General features: G+C 39.8%; 1 protein-coding gene across 1 annotated transcript in view; it reads right to left on the bottom strand.

The window, feature by feature from the left end:
• Adgrv1 (adhesion G protein-coupled receptor V1) overlaps nt 1-17,927 on the bottom strand; it is a 474,255-nt gene extending 456,328 nt beyond the window's left edge. Inside the window, exons 1-9 of the mRNA XM_059276309.1 lie at nt 17,897-17,927; nt 13,214-13,395; nt 8,322-8,471; nt 7,883-7,978; nt 5,652-5,756; nt 4,490-4,603; nt 2,158-2,723; nt 1,590-1,860; nt 766-1,095 (exon numbers count right to left, since the gene is read on the bottom strand). Of these exons, the coding sequence (XP_059132292.1) occupies nt 766-1,095; nt 1,590-1,860; nt 2,158-2,723; nt 4,490-4,603; nt 5,652-5,756; nt 7,883-7,978; nt 8,322-8,471; nt 13,214-13,395; nt 17,897-17,927 (1,845 nt within the window). The remainder of the gene's footprint in view (nt 1-765; nt 1,096-1,589; nt 1,861-2,157; nt 2,724-4,489; nt 4,604-5,651; nt 5,757-7,882; nt 7,979-8,321; nt 8,472-13,213; nt 13,396-17,896) is intronic.
• Between the last annotated feature and the right edge of the window lie 3,778 nt (nt 17,928-21,705).

Raw genomic sequence — 21,705 nt, 5'->3', positions numbered from 1 at the left:
ATATGTGGAATACAGAGATTTTATCCATCTGAAATGAGTGTGGCCATCTTAACTTTAATATTAAAAAAAAGGAATGTGTTTGGCAGATAGAAGTTGAAAAGTAAGAGTGACGAGCTGGAAGGATATGATGCAGGGCTCTTAATTGTGGGAGGTCCAGAGATCTGACCTACACTTAGTGAAGAAACAGATTTTTGAATGTACTATTTAAAAGAAAAAAAAACTTTTCCAATTGCTTTTAGTTTCAGAAATGCTTCTCTTATAATATGCACTACGAGAAATATTTACTCCGTAAATCCCATCCTCATGTCCTATTTTCCAAAGCAGGTCGAAGCTCTGGTGAAGCCGTCTCCTGCGTCCTGCTCAGCAGCCTGTGCAGTTACTGTATGTACTGCAGTCTCCTTGCATTTCCAACTGGTGTATCGTTAGTACCAACTGGCTGAAATATTTATTTCAGCAGACTCCTCCCTTATTCAGATCTGGGAGCCGTGGGAGGTGCCAGCTCTTAAGGGACACTCTACCAGAGTCTTTTGCTTTGCTTTTTCTTGTTTGTTTTCCCACAGTTCAGTACCTAGCCAAGGCTGGCCTCTCCCTCACCATCCTCTTGCCTTAGTCTCCTGAGCGCTGGGGTTACAGGTGTGTACCGCTATGCCAGCCCTAAGTAGTTTCAAAGAACAAGGAGAATTTAAATTATAAATAAGAGCAGAATAACTGTTAGCTGTATTACACAGACAACCAAAATGGAGATTATTTTCATCATCAAAGTACCTGCACTAGGAAGTGGGCCTCATTCTGCAGGAACGCATCATTTCTTATTGGTAATTTTGTCGTGACTTGATGGTTATGTTCTGGGAAAATGAGGCTGCCTCTCCTGGATGCATTTAAGATGCCATCCTTTGCTCGCAAGGGGTCCACAGCTCCAGCGGGAATATAGAGTGCAGAATAAATCACCTTCACGTCTCCTTTGGTTCCCCCTAGTCTCGTAAAACTCAAGGATAAGCATCGCTCGCTTGGACTGCTTTCAATCTTCTGGCTTTCCATGGGAAACAAGGCGATTTCTCCATAAACATTGTCGCTGTCCTGAATGTAGAACAGAAGCTACAAATGAAAGGGCATGGTTAGTGCAGGAGTTTCACAACTGGGATGGTCCAGACGACTCTGGTCTTTATTATTTATGTATACACCATGTCTTAAACAACCACTTTGTGTAGGAAGAGGAGTAAAAGAATCAAAAACAGTTTCAAAATTTTTCAGAGCATAGAAGTTTTGAAACTTTCTAGATGGTAAAATATTATGTCTGGGCTTAAAGATAGTGTTAAAAGCTTTGGCCAGTGGAGAAGCATACAGTCCCTCATTCCAACCAATGGGTACAGTAGAAGGACCCATTGTTTGTTTGGATTTTGTTGTTGCTGTTTTACTTTGTTATTTTCCGAAGACATTCAGTTGATGAAGAGAAGTAACCGCCCCTTCGGCAAAACCGGAATTCTTCCTGCCACACAGAACTAAGCATGCATTGGATCTGTACCCTGAAATTCTTCAGCGCTTTTGTATCACAGAGGTATGGACAGGAGTGAAGCACGACAAATCCCCACCTGTGCTGGCTCGCTCACTTCAGCACCGCCTTGTGTCGTGAGAGGCAGGATCTTAAGGAGGTAAACTTCAGCCTCTTCTGGAAGGTCGTCGTCAATGACGGTAAGAGGGATTGATGCCAACATCTGCCCTTGTGCAAACCGGAGAGTCCCAGAACTGGGGCTGACGTCTGCTGTCACTGGTGAGGGATCACTGCTGTTCCTTGTCAGCACCCAATTCACAGAAACATCTCCGTGGGTGCCACCATTTCTAACGACTGTGATTTCTTCAAATCTAGAATTGTTTAGAACACATAAGGTCATTATTGTGCACTCTAAAAAAGCAGAGACCAACAAAAAAACTAATTAGTTTTAATAGGAAAAAATTATAAATATATGGACATAGCCTAAGAACCTATCATAATATGGATTCATTTTAATAATTAAATCACATTAAAAAGAAATCAGTAAAGCAGTTACAGAGGAAATGGCGCATGCTCTCACAACTCAGCCTTGTGTCAACACTACAAAAATTAAATCATGTAACAGTACAATAAAGTAATTATGGTTGTGAGTTCAAAGTACATTATACCTGGAAGCTTTATCTTCATCGATTATAACTGGCCTTTCAAACAAAACGCTATTGAATGAAAGAACTCCATAAGGTTTGTCGTTTGGCTTAATGGTGACCTGTACAGCAGAAGGACCCACCAGCACAGCATCTCCCTGCAAGGTGTTCTTTAGTAACATTATGTGAAATGACTCAGCTATCTCTGGTATGGTGTCATCAATTATTTGAAATTTCAAGTGTGACTCATGAATAAAAGGGGGAAAGATAAGAGTGGTGTTTGGTTGAAGGTCGATGAAGTCTACATTTTGCTGGGCATGTGCTGTTGAATCCCCGGTCATAACTTTATATCTGACTGAAACTTCGGATTCATCGGCTCCAATCAGGTTTCCATCGCTATCCTTCCCCCGGAGCACTGGAATAGTGAGGATGTGGTCATCCTCGGGAATCAAGTAGACACTCTGGATGAACTTCACAGGACTGTCGTTCTTCCTCACGGTGATTTCAACTGAACTCCGAGAGGCGTTAATCTCTGCTCCTCCTTCTACACTTTTCAGCTGAATCAAAAATACTTCATCATTTTCTGGCACCTGTCACAGGATATAAACAAAATATCATTAGGCAAAATACCTACAAACAGGCCCAAGTTTTACAAAGGAGTGTGTTTCATAGAAATAGGAAAGGTAAAAGTGAGAAAAAATGGTAAGTGGCTCATTTGGAATTCACATACTAAAATATCTTCCAAATGTTAATTTATTTTCAGTTAGGATGGAAAATGAAAATAACTTAATAAAGCAATGGTATGAAGAATTAGTGATGAATATTTGCTTCTTTGGGTCTTGATCAGAGTTGAGAAAACTATAAAATACACATAGTAAAAGGGGGAATAAATCCTTGTCAATTTTAGAACATTGGTGGGGTCATAAAGAGTATTCAAAGTCTAACAATGCCCTAGACTCTGGAAAGTACACTAAATACCAAATAGTTCCTTCATTTCAGCGTATGAATTTCTCTCCCATCTCTCTATGTGATTCTAATTCAGGAGTCAATTCTATGATACTGGAGAATGGCCCAGAAGAGTCATTTCTTGACAAAATACTAACATTACTCAAGAGGATAGTTTTTTTATAGCTTACAGAAATCCTGGAGTTACTTTCCAGTGTGCCTTCCTGTTCAAGCTTTGCATTCACTGAAAATTATATTTTATGAATAAGAGTGAAAATCCACATCATTTTTACCTCCATCAGTATCAATACAACAAAGATACTTCTCCCAAAATATACTACTAAATCTTTTAGATGCACAAAATCAGTAATTAATTCCTTGTACACAGATTATAACCTATGATTGCTCTGGGACCACAGAGGAGAAAGCTTTTGTTGATCTCTTGAACTAGAAAAACAAAGGTCATCAATGCTACCAAATATTTCAGGTTTTTCCAGAGAAATCTACCATGCTAAAGTGTTTAGTGCATTTTCTTCTTTAAGTATTGTTGGTGCTTTGGTTACAGATTTCTATTTTTCCTGTCTTCACTTCTTTAACAATGCCTGGATTCCTTTTTAAGTTTATTTTTTTCTTACTGGCCATAAGGAACATCTTTGTACACTACTGCTCAGATTTAGGGTTGTCTCTGCAACTGAGTTATGGCATATATCTAAATCCTCAGTTACACATGAACTGTGACTATAAAATCTTCTTTAGGACAGTGAATCTAAAAGTATGTAGAGAAAGAAGCCATCAGGACGGCTCATCAGTTAAAGATGCCATAAAGGCTGGTAACCTGGAATTGATTCCTAAAACTATGTGTAAAATGCACATGCATGTATGCACACATATTCTAGTAAATAAATATTTCAACCTAAACAAAAATATCAATTGTAATAGAATTTTTCTTGAACTTATATTAAAACATGGTTGCTAGATAAGCACCCATGTCCCTGTTCAAACAGTAAATGATTAATAAAAAGTATATAAGCAAGTACTACAAAATTCTTCAATCTTTACATTATATTTAGTTGTCAATTAATACTCAAGTTCATTTTAAGACACTGGGGATGGAAGCCAGGGATTTGCACATGGTAGGCAAGTATCTTCCCACACCTCCAGCCCTGTAGGCACAAATTAATATGATTTAATTTAATAAAATAAATCAGGTAAATATTTGTAAGCTGCATCCCCAAATAACAGCTTGCTAACTCATGGCTAAAGTATGAATGGGTACAACACATTAATGTGTCAAAAGACTGCACTCTTGAATAATTTCAAATAATGAATACAATTTAATATTCAAATAAATGGTTCTCTAGAAATCTCCATCAGAAACCCTGTCTCTTCTACGTATTTAATACTGTCTGACCTCATCATCAAGTACTGTCCAGTTGTGAATTACAGTGGCCCTGCCAGGTGGGAAGGTGATATTTCCTCTAACTGGATTCAAATCTTCTTCAGGGGGATTTGGGCCACCTGATACCTGCAAAGAAATAAACAAAACATCTAGAAGCAAAGAGCATCACTGTCATGTCAGCTGGCAAAATTCTGAAGTTTAAAGAGAGCCTACAAAAGTCTTAAGAGCTTGCACAAGAGACCGCCTTTCTAATTAAGTCAAGGTCTGTAATGCCATTACAGGCCTTGACTATGATTATAGTAAACTGTGTTTTCTAAGGTTTGGGATTTTTTTAACTGTTACAATAAACCTGAGGGGAAAGCTGTATAAACATGTCATCCTGAGAAGAAAGATATTGAAGACCAGTAAATTCCCTAAAGAAATGGGATCTAGTTCCAGCTCCATCACTGGCTGTATGACCTTGGGCAAGCTGCTTAACAACTCTGTGCAGCATTTTCCTCATCTTTAAAGCAAGCAAGAGAGTATCTACTTTGCAGGGGAGAGGGAAGAATGTGTAACCTCATTCTCTAAAGTGTTTAGTGAGCAGCATGTGCCTTATCATTAGGTCCTAAACATAAAAGCTGTCACAAGCTCCACCCATGTGGAACTTACAGTTAACAGACAACAACAATGACAAGTAAGATAATACGCAGCACAGCATGGGGATAGGTATTATAGAGAAAAAATGAAGATCATGAGGGAGGCCGAGTGCTGCGGGCACAGGACGGCTCTGAACTGCAGCAGTTACCAGGGTAAGGGACAGAGTATATGGCAATACAAAATGCCACAAGTTTTGCCTATAATTGCTTAAACAAAAGGGCATATTTAACCATAGCAACAGTTAAAGAAGCAGAGTTAAAGAAGTTAAAGAAGATTTGAAAGAGAGCAAGGGCATAGGAAGCCTGGAGGGATGGGAAGGAAGGGGGGAGTTTCCTATGAACTTAATACATGCCAGCAGCAAGGGAAACACTTCACTATTAACCATGAAGTTTATAAAAGCAAAAGTATTCGTCTTCAATTAATCTTAAGTGGGTGTGATATTTATCATACAGAAGACTTTGGTTATCTAAATTGCAATCATCTGATACAGACTATTAACATGTTATCATCTAAAATTATTTCAAAATAAACTTACATCAAAAGTCACAGTGACCATTCCGTAGGTCCCCTTTTCCCTGATGAGAGTAAGGGGCACAGATTCATTTCTGCTCCTTGGTTCAGCCACTGAGATTGATGAAGGCTATGGGCAAGAGCAAAGGCAACCAGGCATGGATCAGAGGCAGGAGGTGGTAAAAATGACTACCTTAGAAATGCAAATCAATTCAGACTGTACTCTTACAGTGTGTATTTCTAGCATCGATAAACTGTAGATGACAAAAAAAGGAATTTAGAAGAACAATGTAAAGAGAAAACAAAGCATGCAATAAACAAGTTTTCCTGGCATAACTAGCATCTGTTCTAAGGAATCTTGAGGGCTACCTAGCTAAAGGATGATAAATTAGAATGCTCACAGGGCCCAGGAGGTCACAAAAGGAAGTTACGCTCTTAAGACCAAGCTAGTGGTTCTCTGGGGCCACTTGTTCTCAAGCACTCCTGCCTCATAATTAGTCAGAAGGTCACTGAAAAGCAGACAGTTGTTAATGACATTCAGAACCAGAAAGAAAATCACTTCAGAGGAAAAACAGGGAAGACTTCAAATGTTGAAACATGTTGTTTTAGGTTGGCTGAAACACAGGATAGATGAGGGAAAAAGGAAGCGCATGTACTAGGGCAGCAGTGGACATCTCTAAGAGTGACAGTGTCATAGCCATCCATTAATGGGGATAGGAATACCTGTCTCTATGGTTTGTGATTAGATTTGATGAGGTAACTTACATCAAGAGTCTCTCCTGCTTCCTGACACATGCTGAGTATTTAATAACTGTTGGCTGTTACCACTGTCCCAATGCCATGTTCATTACCAATATAATTGTTGAAAGGCTAGAGATGGAAGCAGCCTTGAGGACCTTCTGTGACATGGAGCTCATATGGAGTCTGTTAGAGGAGGCTTAGTAGCACTTCAACCAACCCCAGAGACTAGTACTCATTCCCATAACATAAGGTGCATAAGGTCAGGAGAAAAGAGAGGAGAGAGGAGACAAAACAAAAGAAAAACAAGTTTCAAACAAATCGGTATGAGCCTCGTGGGTAGTGAAGAAATTAGACGGAGAACTTGTTCCCCGACAATCCTTTCACTCAAGAAGTCCTAATTAATGTAATCAACACTTATGAATGACGGTACATGGTAGACTACCAAACGTCTACTAAATTTAGGTTAGGAAAACACCCCTTTTAATAAGATAACTCAAGCACCAAGACCACATTTATCTATAGCTTGCCTTGTTTTAAAGATAACTTTACAGAACCATGACATAATGCATACAAGTGCAGGAGTGTTCGAAATGGAAAACGAATAAAAAGCTGGAGGCTGTGGAATCAGATTTCTCGATGTTGCTTAGCAACAGAATTCAAAAAGACTATCAGGAAGATTATTATAGCCTCTAACTTGCTATCCAGATCCAGTAGTGTTGAAGACAACCTTTAATTTCAGCTTAGGAGCTGGAAACATTTTCTCTCTCGGAGAGACCTGTCCTGTGTTTTTGCTTCTAAAAATGAAACCCTCTGAAAACGGAATTCGCTAGAAGAACAAGAACTTGATGAAGGAGGGGCAGTAAACGGAACAGAATTTTAGGAGAAGAGACAGAGTATTAACTTCAATGAAATATGAATTAGTAAGAGAACTGAATATTAGGATATGCAGTTTAAAAGAATATGACTTGTTATGAGGATATTCAATATAAGAGAATATGAACTGACATGAGAATTGAATTGGAAGAGCTATCACATCTGCAGGTTAATCTTAAGTTTACTGTAAGTTTTCTCCTTTCACAGTTACTCCAGACAAACAGAAGAGTCTGGAAAACAGGCCAGACTTCCTTAAGTGGCATTTGAAATACATACATACATACATACATACATACATACATACATACATACATACACATACATACATACATACATACATACATACATACATACATACACACATACATACGAGCCCACGCGCACATCCACATGAGAGGCCAGGCAACAGGTGACGAATGAGTCAATGGACAGAAAGGGTTATTGTAAGTGTGGACCCTGAGCACACACCCTTCAGTGTGCAGCAGTGTAAATACACAGAATGCAGAGCACCTACAGAGTTAGTGTCAGACTTAATCAAAAACCATGACAGACTAGCACTAGCCGACAGCAGGAAAGACGGGTTAGAAGAAAACCGACCGCAGCAGTATCTTGCAACCATTAGTCTTCCCACTGTAACCATACCGCACTAAAGGAAATAATTCCAAATGCATTGTCATTTGACAGTATTGTCACAGTAGCAGTCCTTGGCCATCCAAGTTTCACATTTGCTGAGGGTTTCTAAAGTGAAAACAAACAAATTAATAAATTAAATATTAGAAGAAAAATAATCTTTCGGCAGAACCCCTGTCTTCAATTGTTAAGAGCGTGAATAAACCACCCCTCTCTAAAAATCTATAGGCAGTTAACAGCTTTGGGGGAGGTAGAGATTTTCCTCAGTGACGTGTCCACTGGCAAGGAGCACATGCTCCTATAAACAAACCCTCACCCACGCCGCTGACCATCTGTCAGAGAGATCTATGAGAACCACCGTGATACATATCCCTTGGCTTATCACTAATAGAACAGATTTCCAAGTGTTAAAAGATGTTTTATGAATCAAAGTTGAGGAGAATGAACTGACCTGTAATGTCAGGTGAAAAGTGAAGGTTTCATCAGGCTCGGGAAGATCGTCATCACACACTGCTATGTACACGGTCCTGTTTGTGCCTCCCGCGGGGATAAACGCCGCAGCGTACGTGTCAAAAAAGTCACCAGTGTCTTCGCCATTCAGCTACCACGTGCAAAAGAGAACATCCTCACTTAATGGGGATCTGGACAAGCCAGACTGACCCTCCCGGGAGCAGCTGAGGGGACAGGCACAGATCAAGCGGCACTGACATTTCTAATAGGATAGTCAAAGACAAACGTTCGGCAACAGGTCTTACTCGTCTTCTGAAAAATTATCACAGGGTCAGCAAGATGGCTCAGGGGCAAACGTGCTTGCAGCCAAGCCTGATGGCCTAGGGTCCATTCTGGACTCACATGGTGGAAGGAGAGACTGACTTCTACAACTTGTCCTCAGACCTCTACCTGTGTGTCCATAGACACACATAAATAAATATAATAAAAATTATTTATAAAAAAAGAAAATCACAGAAATATATCATTACATATAAAATAGTTCTTAATATAGTGGAATCAAAGTTAATTGCACACTAATAATTTAATAGAAAAGCAATGCTATTTTCTTCCTCTGTCTCTTAGCTGATTTGGTATAGACTACAGCCTAGCAGGACAAATTATGGCTAAAACTCTTAAAAAGGAGAGGTGGGGGGGGCTGGAGAGATAGCTCAGAGGTTAAGAGCACTGACTGTTCTTCCAGAGGTCCTGAGTTCAATTCCCAGCAACCACATGGTGGCTCACAACCATCTGTAATGAGATTTGGCGCCCTCTTCTGTATACATAATGAATAAATAAATCTTTAAAAAAAAAAAAAAAAAAAAGGAGAGGTGGGAAGCAGCTTGTAAAATCAAGGCAGTGCTATTGTTCTCCCAATGGGTTAAAAAAAATCCTACATCCAAAACTTTCAACCTGGAATTATACTTACACTATTCACGGCAACTGAAATAGAGACGCAATTTTTTAGCATCTCAAATTATTAATCATTAAAAACCTTCCTAATATTTTAATCTGTGGATGCAAGATTGCTAGTAAGACTCACAGCAGAGTGGCAATTACAATATTGTAAAGGAACAATTCATTGTACAAATTCAAATGACATTTCTTTCACCAGAGCTCAAAATTAATAATTTAGCCGGGCGGTGGTGGCGCACGCCTTTAATCCCAGCACTCGGGAGGCAGAGCCAGGCGGATCTCTGTGAGTTCGAGGCCAGCCTGGGCTACCAAGTGAGTCCCAGGAAAGGCGCAAAGCTACACAGAGAAACCCTGTCTCGAAAAACCAAAAAAAAAAAAAAAAAAAAAAAAAAAAAAAAAAAAAATTAATAATTTAACCTCTAGGGAAAATTATTTAGCACAAATGAGAAATAAGAACATATTTTTGAGAAAGTTTAGTCATTATCTAGTTCTAATTTATTTAGAAAAAAGGTGGTTTTTTTTTGTTTGTTTGTTTGTTTGTTTGTTTTTTCGAGACAGGGTTTCTCTGTGTAGCTTTGCGCCTTTCCTGGAACTCGCTTTGGAGACCAGGCTGGCCTTGAACTCACAGAGATCCGCCTGGCTCTGCCTCCCGAGTACTGGGATTAAAGGCGTGCGCCACCACCGCCCGGCTAGAAAAAAAGTTTTAAATAGTTGAGAAATCAAAATAAGTTGGAAAGTGTTGAGTGGGTGTTGGATAACTAGTTCTTATAACTTGCAATGGAAAGTGGCAGCCTTTCAGAAAGAATCATCAAGAGGGACTGAGCATACATAAAAACACATTAATCTACTCTGTGAAAATCAACCAAAAATACAGGGAAATAGTCATGTATATAAACAATTCTCCAGATGCCATTCACTATAGATGGTAAACCTGAAAGCAACATCAATGAAAAGCAATGGAGAAGTGTTTAGAATACAATGATCTAGCAAGAAAAGCAAAGTACAGCGACCTGGAAGAGGTAAACTGCATCAAAAGACTGTCAAACACAGTGCACAGCAGAACTAGAAACACAGTCAGCAAATCTATACTACTTCAGAGAAAATATGGACATTAAATCTTAATTTAATTTAATTTAATTAATTTAATTAATTAATCTACTTCAGAGAACATATGGACATTAAAGAAACTGCATACAGAGTTAACTTTCATTGTGGCAAAAGTTAGCCACTGGACAACAAAGTATCCTCGAATCAACAGGACAAAATGGACAGACAGGACATGAAACAAAGGACTACTGATTCTTGCCTAAACAAGTGTGGTTATGGCTTTATCAAAAGGCATCTTCTGAGGCCAGGACAATATGGCACCATCCCTGAAGTGGCCTTCGCAATTCGGAAAAGGTACAGTGCCCTTTTCTTCGAAGGCAGCTGAACAGGCAGTGGGCCGATGGCTTCTGATGTGCAATGGAACAACAGCTGAAACAGTTATTCTTGAAGAGTAACTAAGCTCACGCCTCTCAATAGTAGACTGACATTTAATAAAGGGATGTGGAGAAGAACGGGATGCTGAGATGAAGCCGTGTATATATACAGCCAAAAAAAATTAACAGCTAAATTGAAAAACCATCAACAATTTCCAAAATTTAAAATCCTAAATCATGACATGACACTAGTGGAATTCAGGTGTTTCTGGTACATGGACTGCTCTCACCCAATGTGAGGTTGAACTATTGACCTTGTGTACATTCTACTTCACAAATGAGTCTGTCAGATATGATAAGCCTATAGGCTGAAGATGATGCCCCAACACTGTGGAGAAACCTCAGGTGACTGTCCAGGCAGCTGGATGTTTCTGTCAACTCACAAATTTTTTAGAAGTTGCTTGCATGCACTTCCTGTTTTTATTTTTGTTAGCTAATATTATTTCCTTCTTGGGTCTCTGAGGGAGTTAAAGATTAGTTAGTTATAGTTGAAGGTTAGTTAGTTATAGTTGAAGATTAATTAGGATAGAAAGTGAATTAGATACATTTTGGACTTACCAAAATTATTTTGGTAAATAAATTCAAAGAAATTATTTTCTTTGAATTTGTCAAATACAAATGGACTAGACATTGTTTAGATATTCATTACTTGTATATATTGTACATAGTTATTGTACTTTTGTATATAGTTTTTCTTTTGTTAGTTATAACCTTTTTCTTTTTTTCTTTTTATTAAAATAAAAAAGGGGAAATATGGTGGTATTTTACTTGTACTGAAATGTGATTTTAATTGTATGTTAATAAATAAAGTTGTCCGGGGGTCAGAGCTATTAGAGCCATAGCAAGAGAGTGGCGGTGGTGGCAGCGCACGCCTTTAATCCCAGCACTGGTAGACAGCGCTAGGTAGATCTCTGTGTGTTCAAGGATACAGCCAACATTGGAGACACACGCCTTTAATCTCAATACCATAGAGGACCTGGAGGGCTGTACATACAGGCAGTGGCGAGGCAGTCACATGTTTGGGTTTACAACCAATGAGAAGGCAGAACAGAAAGACTATTTAAAGACATACACACAGGAAGTAGGCCCCCCTTTCGGAGAGCTCTCTTGGCTGAAGCAAGAAGGGTAAGGCTCTTAGTTCTGACCTCTTGGCTTTCTTCTCTGAATCGGCTCTGTGTTTCTTATTTAATAAGACGGTTGGTTACATCTACATAAACATCAAACTGAACAGAAACTAAGATGTTCAAAATTATAACCCTGTTTTTATTTTATAAGTAGCTTTTCTTTTCTTTTTCTTTTTACAATATTTTACAACGTAATTTAACATTATTTCTTAAGGAATCACTTAGAGCTGGGAGATGGAACAGCTGATAAACAGCCTGCCCTGTTCACATGCAGACTTCAGTTCAGCATCAGGTAAAAAGCCCAGGGTAGCAGTCCACTCAACTACAACCCTAGTGCTGTGGGAGGGGTGGATACCAAAGATCCCTGGTGGTAACTAACCAGCCACTCTTGCCAACCAGTGAGTGGCAGGTCTAGAAGGAAACCCTCTCTTTAAAAATAAGGCGAGGGCCGGGCGGTGGTGGCGCACGCCTTTAATCCCAGCACTTGGGAGGCAGAGCCAGGCGGATCTCTGTGAGTTCGAGGCCAGCCTGGACTACCAAGTGAGTTCCAGGAAAGGCGCAAAGCTACACAGAGAAACCCTGTCTCGAAAAACCAAAAAAAAAAAAAAAAAAAAAGGCGAGAGTGATACAGAGGAAGACACATGACATTTATCTGGCCTATGCACACACAAGTGTGTGTGTATGCACCCATATGTACATGTGCACACAAACTAACATGCAACAAACACACACATTACTTTTGCTCCCAAAGTTTTAAGTACATTGAGCCTCTAATACAGCAATATCATTATTGGTTATATGACATTTCTTTCTGGATAAAAATAGACACAAACACATAACATTAAACATCCAATCCAACAAACTTTATATAATAAAGAATTTACACAATCTACTTAATTTTTAATTAAGTTAATATACTTCATTTCTCCAACAACAATGACTCTAACTGAACTCAGGGTTTCTTTCCCTTTCCTGTCATTTGTATCTTTTAAATATTGCATGTATTTTTATCTAAGTCACCTCACAATGAATGACTAATTATATGATTCAAATTACCCAAAATAAAATAGTTTTGTTTTAAAATAAACATATAAATGACATATAAAGATAATTAGCCTTTATCTTTAAAATACACATGTCAAATGTCCATAGTAACACCAGGGCATTCTCTGAACCTCTGACAGGCTTAGATACAACAGCTCATTCTCCAGATCATTTCTCAGAATGAAACTCAGACTCGGAACCTCAAACACTTAAAAACTTTGTTCCTACTGAAACTAAAAATTGTCACATGCATATCATTTTTAAAAACTAGGGCTGCGGTCCTTTCTTACCGACACAATGGCAGTAATGTTTGCTGGCTCTCCTGTCCTCTCAATGACAAGACGAATAACTGTGGTACTTGTCTCATTAACGAAAAATTCTGTTTGTCCAGCAAATCTTATTTCTGCTTCTCCAAATACAACAGAGATGAGCAAAGCTGACAGGTTTACTAATAAAAATGAAGAGATCATCCCTAGAGAAAACAAGAATCAAAGTCATAAAGCTCAATAATCTATTCTCATTAGATTTTGTTCTCAGTGTTACAAAGAATAATAAGAAATTAAGGCAGGCATAAATACATCAACTACTAAAACATCCAACTTCAATGTAAGATGATAGGAGCTAAAAAAAATCATAATTTGTTATGTTTTTCTTTTTATTATTTAAAACTACCTTTCTGCATTTATCTTCTACATCAAGATAATTACAAAGTCAACTTAATTAAATCTGTTTTTCTAATGACCCCAAATGACTCACTATTATACCCATAGATTAGTGCATCTCTCAACCTTCATCAGAGAAAATTCCCTCTTGCAGTAGATGACAGCTAGTCAACCTGTAGAGACCGTGGAGTACTCAACCGTAAACGGCACTTTCATATCACACCCCTCCCCACGAGGCTTGCAGACCATTGGGAAAGAGGGAAAGGAAAGATTGTTTGGAGCCAACAGTCAGAAGCGGTGGGTCACTTCAAGCAAATGGTGTTGTTCAGACACAAGGCAGTAGTGCATATGCATTCTAGGTGTTCATAAGACCTGCTCGAACTCCAGTCAGACAAAATTCCAGCATGGAGGCACAGAGGCCAACATGAAATCCCACAGTTAGCTCTGGAGCTAATGACATTTGATAGCTGCTGAGTAGGAGAAAGTCTGTTTTCTTTAATGATGTGACTCCTGGTAGGTCAACCACACTCCAGAGCAAGCCCCACTCCTAAGAGCAGCACAATAACACACAGTGGAAACAATAAGGAAGAAAACTCGAAGGTGGTGGGTCTGGAATTGAGGTTAGAGAAGGTGGGAGGAGTTGAGGAGTATGGGTAATCAAAATACATTGTATAAAATTATCAGTTAATAAAATAGTATTTAAATTTAGCCAGGCAGTGGTGGCACACACCTTTAATCCCAGCACTCGGGAGGCAGAGGCAGGTGAATATCTGTGAGTTCGAGGCCAGCCTGGACTACCAAGTGAGTTCCAGGAAAGGTGCAAAGCTACACAGAGAAACCCTATCTCGAAAAACCAAAAAAATAAATAAATAAATTTTAAAAAATAAAAAATAGAAACATTATTTAAATTTAAAAGCTAAAATTTTGAAAAGGAAGATAAATATCACCAAAAGGAAGATAATTCAGTAACTTGACTTAAACATTATATAATGTATACATGTAGCAAAATCCCAGCAAAATCCTGAGAGGAAGCAGAGGCAGACAGATCTCTGTGAGTTTGAGGCCAGGACAGCCAAAGCTACACAGAGAAACCCTGTCTCGAAAAATCAAAACAAAGGAAAAGAAAATTTTACATCCTAACACATTAATACAAATTATTTTTATTAAAATACGGAAAAAATAGTTGCTTTTTTAACTTACTGAAACTTACCATTTCATCTAAGAAAAACCTAAACAACACCATGCAAAAGCAATTAAATCCATTTTTCCTAAATAAAACTTGTTAAGTGACAGCCAAAACTAAATAGTTGAAGATAAACTTTAAAGTTGATTGATTTCTTGGTTAATGTCTACATTTTCCTTGACTAAGTTTTAAAAATAATTATTTGAAGCTGCCAATCCTTCCACAAAGGTAAATTCCCAAGATTTAAGTTTCTTCCACTAATTTTATTAGCTAAACTACCAACCCTGCTTAGAACAATGTCAGAGTTGCTTTAGAATAAGCAAAGTCAGCCAAATGTGCTCCTTTTCCATAACTCCCATTCTTTCTTTGTACTACAACTCATGTGTTTATGAGATGGAAATGTTGTTCCCACTTTAGCTGCATGTGATTCAAGAGCTTTGAAAAGCACAACCCTGCAGTGGCCTCATGGAAGCCCTGTTGTTTTGTAATGTAGATGCACCTCTAAAAATGAGAGCTATTTATCTCACGGATCGTTAAGATTCCAATGGATCTATGTGACCAGTCACACGAACATAACACATTTGTGTACTCTAAAGGACAGTGTTCTAAAGCACAGTCACAGCGTTACCTACTCCAGGAGCCAAATGCTTCCTTTCAATCTTTCCTTAGCCAAAAAGCAATGAAATTCCACACATGTGGTATTTCTACATGGCTACACATGACTCTCTATGTAAGGAGTACCAAATGTATGAATCCTTAATACATTTTAGAATTTAACTGGAATATTGCCCATCCGGTGTATTGTGACAAGCACTCTCAGAGTGCTTAGCCATGTCTTACATGCCACTTAATCGTAAAATCACCCAAACCGAGACACAGAGTTCAAATGGAGTCCAGAGAACAGACATAGGCCAGGGGTCAGAGATGCCGGGGACTTGTCTTTTTTTTTCAATCTGTCCCTAAGCTTCTCAAGCCAGAGAGATTTCACAGAGCAGTTCTGACAAACTATGGGAAAGAAAGGACCTAGAGGTCATGAAAATAATAAGAACTGGAAGGGTGGGGAGGGGCAACTCACACCCCAGGTGTGATGAGAAAGAGCAGCTTTATGATGTGAAGAGAGTCAAACCTCAGACCTTGGACAGGAGATATCCTAGGACTGGAGGGGCAGAACTGAAATGGTCACGTGAGTGCCGAGGTGAGCAAGAGGGAAAGTGGGAAGACAGCCTAGGGAAAGGACATCACACACAAGCCCAGCAGTTCTCAAAGCCGTTACCCCTTGAACTTGGTACAAAGCCAGCTCTCACTCAGAAACCCTGATCCAAGAGATGGAGGCTGAGTCCTTGATTATTTATTAAAATACTCCTTACTTATTCTAATGCAAGTGCAGAATACACTTGGTACACTTACAAACACACTGCATAAACTGTGAGAAATAGGTCTTAGTGGGGCTATGTAAAAGCCACATCTGTAGCTGTAAGTTACCTCCTGAATTTTTCCAAGCCACAGATGGGAACTTATCATACGCTTTCTCCTTGTTTTCTTTCTACCTATTCTGGTACTGTACTTTAAGATTCCATGCATCTGAACTGGCTTTTTGGAGCCCAGTGCCTATGGTGGGACACCTTACAAAGCCTTGGTTCAGGGGGCGGGGCTTGGACCTGCCTCAGCTGAATGTACCAGGCTCTGCTGACTCCCCATGGGAGGCCTTGCCTTGAAGGAGGTGGGAATGGGGGGCAGGTTGTGGGGGAAGGCTGAGGGGCAGGAGGAGAGAAGAGGGGGCACCTGTGATTGGTATGTAAAATGAACAGAAAATTTCTTAATAATAAAAAAGAAAAAAAGATTCCATTGTATCTTTAAAAAATTGTAACAACCTAATAGTATTACAACAACAAATATTTATCTATACATTGTTACCCGAGCACTTTTTATATATATATAAATGCTATATATATAAATGCATTCAGTTCCCACAGTATCTCTACGAAGATTCAAGAACCATTAGCCTCATCTATGGGTTAGTTAGCATACTCTGTCAGTCAGCTAAGTCAGTGGATAGGCAGGATTTTATTCCTGGAGTCTCTGGCCAGAATTTCTACCCAGAAACTTTCTATACAGCCTCTTAATTCGTTCCTAAAAGTTACTTGTTCACTTCTTAATAGACTGACCGTGCTATACATGTTTGCAAACATCCACATATTTTACAGTCATGTAAATCACCCCAAACTGCCATGGCCTTCTGAAAGTTTTCCCTTATAGGTCTAACGAGCATTGGAGGTGTTTGTGACGCTGCGGTCCCCTCCAATACTTTAAATATTTAACAACACCTCTTCATATCAAGACCAGTGAACTCAAACACTGGGTTCTTACAACCTCCCAGGCAATTAGAGCACGCAGATCTTACGTTTATCTCAGGAAATTCATTTTAAATTGGTCCATGTCAGAGAGTTTTGAAATTATGCAAAACGAACAAACAGGCATAACAGAAAGTGCCTCTGGAAGTGCCTCCAACTGCATGACATCACTGGTAACTCCATCTGTTTGCTTTCATCTTTCACGCTGTAAGAAAGGGTGTTGGGGCAGAGCTGGCATCTGAACAGATAAAAGATGAACCAAAGCAGTGAAAATGGAGTTTCCTTTGGAAGGCAGGCATAATTACTCTAAAGCACAACACTATGTGTTCCAGAGTAACTAAGAACATTTTCTGCTATCACACTATAAAGAGAACACATGAAAATTCCCCTTTTGATTAAACTCAGAAGACCAAATGTTAGTAAATGATATTATTATAAATATGACTACATTTCAGATCACTTTTTCCTCTAAGGTTTGATAAAAATTTGTACATGCCCTTTTGGAATACTTATTTTAAATTCCTTATGAAACAGATTTTCAACAACATATGTTTAAAGCCTACAAAGTACATAATTCATATTCTGCTACAATCGTAAGATAACAATTTTAGCCTTGTTGACATCCTCCTTTCTCTCCATAATGGCACAGTACTAGAGCATTCAAATCATCCCCAACTACCATGTCTCCTCATGCCTCCCACTCTCATTTTGTATGACTCAGAGGAAATTATAACTGTTGCTGCCAATAGATGGCTCATCCCTCAACACAACTCTTACCACGGTCAGAGACTGGAGAATTAACATTCATTCTTGCTTATTTCCCAGATGGAACTATGATGTTTGGCTTGTCTTAATAACACAGAGGTACAAAGGCATAGGTTGTTAAATTCTAGCAATCATGTTCATCCTATTCAAGTCACCTAATTCCACAAGAAAAAAAATAAAAAGTAAAATTTGAAATATATTTGAGTAGCTCTTAAAATATAAATTGAATGCTTTCAGAAATATATCATACAGCTTGCTACAGGATTTGTATTTTGAGAGACTATTCTACATTGTATAATCCCTCTGCTAATCACTGAGGACCCAAAGTTTTTAAGGCACGGTCCTAGACTCCAAGATAACCACAGTAATGGGCACATAAGCCAGGTGTGGGGAATCAAAATCAAGATGGTGCTTGAGTCAATGTTGGACTGTGATGATTGGGGCAATCGTCCCTCACAATGACACCACATAAGCCAGGTGTGGGGAATCAAAATCAAGATGGTGCTTGAGTCAATGTTGGACTGTGATGATTGGGGCAATCGTCCCTCACAATGACATGAAGCCGGCTCAGATGAAGACAGAGCCAAGAGATGGGAAGAAGCAATGTCTCAGTAACCAACATGAAGCTTTCGGATTCAGCCTTACCCTGGATTTTTCAACTGTTATGACAATAAATCACATTTGTTTATGGGCCAGTGAGATGGTGCACTGGGTAAAGGCTCTTTGATATAAACGTGACGATCAGGGTTTGGTCGCTGGAACCCACAAGGCAGAAGGCGAGAATCAATGACTGCAAGCTATTCTCTAAGGACAGGCATGCTGTGGCAGGCACACTCCCACCCACATCCATATGCAAATAAGTAAACGTTCATATTTTTGTCTTCTATGTTGGTTTCAACTTGGTCACTTTCAACATCAATATTTATCTACTAATATCCACCCAGTGGCGTCGTGAGCCCATGTCACAATGGGCCCAGGGGAGGCACTCCCAATCGCCAACCCTGAGCAGCGTCAGTCTTCCCCAGGCGTTCCCTCAGTCTTCCCCAGGCGTTCCTGGAGGTCACCTCATGGGCTATTTGTCCTTTTCTCATGCAGTGGTTTCCACCATCTTTATTCAGCTCAGCTCAACACATGAGCAACCAGAACCCCTGGATAAACCAAAGCTGGCTTCGAAGTAGAGCAAACACAACCGGACACGCCAGTGACTTTCAGTCACGGAAAGGAACCCAGCAACGACTTACCACATGCGGTTGGCGTTAGTTCTTTCTACTCATGCTTTCCAGATCCCTTAGCTTCCAATGGTTTATAAATATGTTTATTTCACACAAGCAGAATGCATATAACAGATAAAAATTCTATACTGGAATAGTTCTGCAAACTGATATTTGCAAAAACAAACCCAAAAATGTTATCCATGAAGGCATGCACGTGCACACTCATCCAAAACACACAGGGGTGGGGGAGGGGATTGATTTAAAAGCATGTTTCCTTTTCCTCTAGCGACAGAAGCAGGGCTGAGCCGCACTGTGTTCCGGCCCATTTCACTGTCTTACCCAGGACGCTAGGAATGCATGGCTAGGAAGAATTCCTCAAGTTGTTCCTTCTCTTCCGGTCTCAGGAGCTTCGGGAGCCACAGGTTACCATGCAGACATGGCCAAGTCCAAGAACCACCACACACAACCAGTCCTCACAATGGCACAGAAATGGCGCCAAGAAACCACAGTCGCAAGGATACGAATCTCCTAAGGGGGTCGACCCCAAGTTCCTGAGGAACATGCGCTTTGCCAAGAAGCACGAAAGAGGCCTGAGGAAGAGGCAGGCAAACAACGCAAAGGCGGAGTGCCGTGCAGAGGCCATGAAGGCCCTCGTGAGGCTGAAGGCGGTTAAGCCCAAGACGCCCAAGGGCTCCAGCCGCAGATCTAGGCCTTGCTTTTCTCCTTCACCCCAGGCTTGGGAAGAGGATTCGAAGCTACATGACTGTCTTAGTCAGGGTTTCTGTTGCTGCAACAAAACACTACGGCCAAAAGGCAGGTTAGGGAGGAAAGGGTTTATTGTCTTACACTTCCACATTGCTGTTCACCACTGAAGGTAGTCAGGACAGGAACTCAAACAGGACAGGATCCTGGCGGCAGACGCTGATGCAGAGGCCATGGAGGAGTGCTGTTTACTGGCTTACTTTCTTAGAGAACCAGGACCACCAGCTAAGGGATGGCACCACCCACCATGGGCTGGGCCCTCCCTCACTGATGACTAATTGAGAAAATGCCCTATAGCTGGATCTCATGGAGGCATTCCTCAACTGAGACTCCTTTCTCTTTGATATCTCTAGCTTGTGTCAAGTTGACACATAAAACCAGCCAGTACAATGACCAAGGGTCATTTGTTCTGTCAACCCAAGCCCAAGGTTCAAATCAAGGCAAGGCCACAGCTCCAGCTCTGGCTCCCAAAGGTGCCCAGGCCTCTGTGAAGGCTCATAAAAAAGGTTTCTATCTGCCAATGTGAAGACAGATGGAAATCTGCAAACAGTAACTTGAGGCAAGATCTGGTTTGTTTTTGCTTTCATTAATTCCTCAACTTACTTCATCCTTCTTATCCTGTAGGACATGGCAGTCCTTGGGCCATGATGACAGGTTCAAGAGAATGCTCTCCAAGCGATTCTGCACACTGGGCCATCCAAACAGAGTGGCTTTGCCTAGGTTCCCAGAGTTGGCTGTGTCGGCCTTCAGCAAGGCCTGGTTCATCCACTCTATTTCCCTCTGTAGGAAGGAAGAGTATGTCTTTCTGCCCTGCTCAGCGTGGGCAACAGATATGTAGCCCCATATGTTGGAACTGGAAGTCTACCAGCAACAAGGACTTCCAGATCTTTTTTAATAATATTTGTTCGACTTTATTTCTCGCTTAGATTACTCAGCACATAACACTAAATGTCATATTTATTATTGTTGTTGAATGTTTGATCTTGTTTATCTAAGCTGGCGTCTTTCTCCATATTGTTCATATTAATGAGAATCTTAAGAAATGTAAGAGGTAAAGTGTAGTCTAAGAAAATGAGAACAGCCTTCTAGTTAAAGTCTCAATAACTGTAAAAGCATAGTAGAATAAGGAAGTGGGGTTTAAAAACTTAAGAAAAGCTCAGCATCTTGGACCTAGAGAAAAACTCTCCCCATCTCATTTTACCTCTCTGATGTCCCCACCAATATATTTTACACTTTTCTTGATTTACAACTTTCTTTGTTCTGTAAAACTATAAAAACTGCTTCCATGTTGGAAAATAGAAGTTGAGGGTAACCTAAATCTGTGTTCCCGGGTCATGGTTGCTCAAAATACTTCCAGAAGAAGTTAATTCTCATTATCTTTAAAAAAGAAATCGGGTAAAAATAAAGAAGCACAATAAAGACTCAAAACAGGAGTGTAAAGTAAACTATAAGAATTCAATTAATTTTATGAGAACCAATTTCCATTTTTTAAAAAATTGTGTGCTGAGCTTTAGAGTGCTCGCCTTTCATACCCAAATTGTGTTTCATCAGGTTGAAAGCTAACTCTGCCTTTTATAGTTTCGTGGAAAACAACTGTACAAAGTCTGCAAGTGAGAGACGTGTCCTGAAAGACATGAACATCTCTAGTGCAGACAAAGGGGTGCACGGTGCTTTCCGCCCTCAGCCTCTGCCATGGGTGCCTCAGCCAGCATCTTCCCACAGTGTGACCACCAGGTAATCAAGACGGAAAATGTGATCCTGATGGAGCAAGGTTTTCAAGTTTAGAATTACTCGAATTCTATTACATTTACTAAGGGGCACTCTAAAACTATAGAATTACTCCTG

The sequence above is a fragment of the Peromyscus eremicus genome, chromosome 11 (assembly GCF_949786415.1).
Source record: "Peromyscus eremicus chromosome 11, PerEre_H2_v1, whole genome shotgun sequence".
Lineage (NCBI taxonomy): Eukaryota > Metazoa > Chordata > Mammalia > Rodentia > Cricetidae > Peromyscus > Peromyscus eremicus.
Note: the sequence above shows the minus strand (reverse complement) of the source record. Positions and strands in the feature narration are given on the sequence as shown.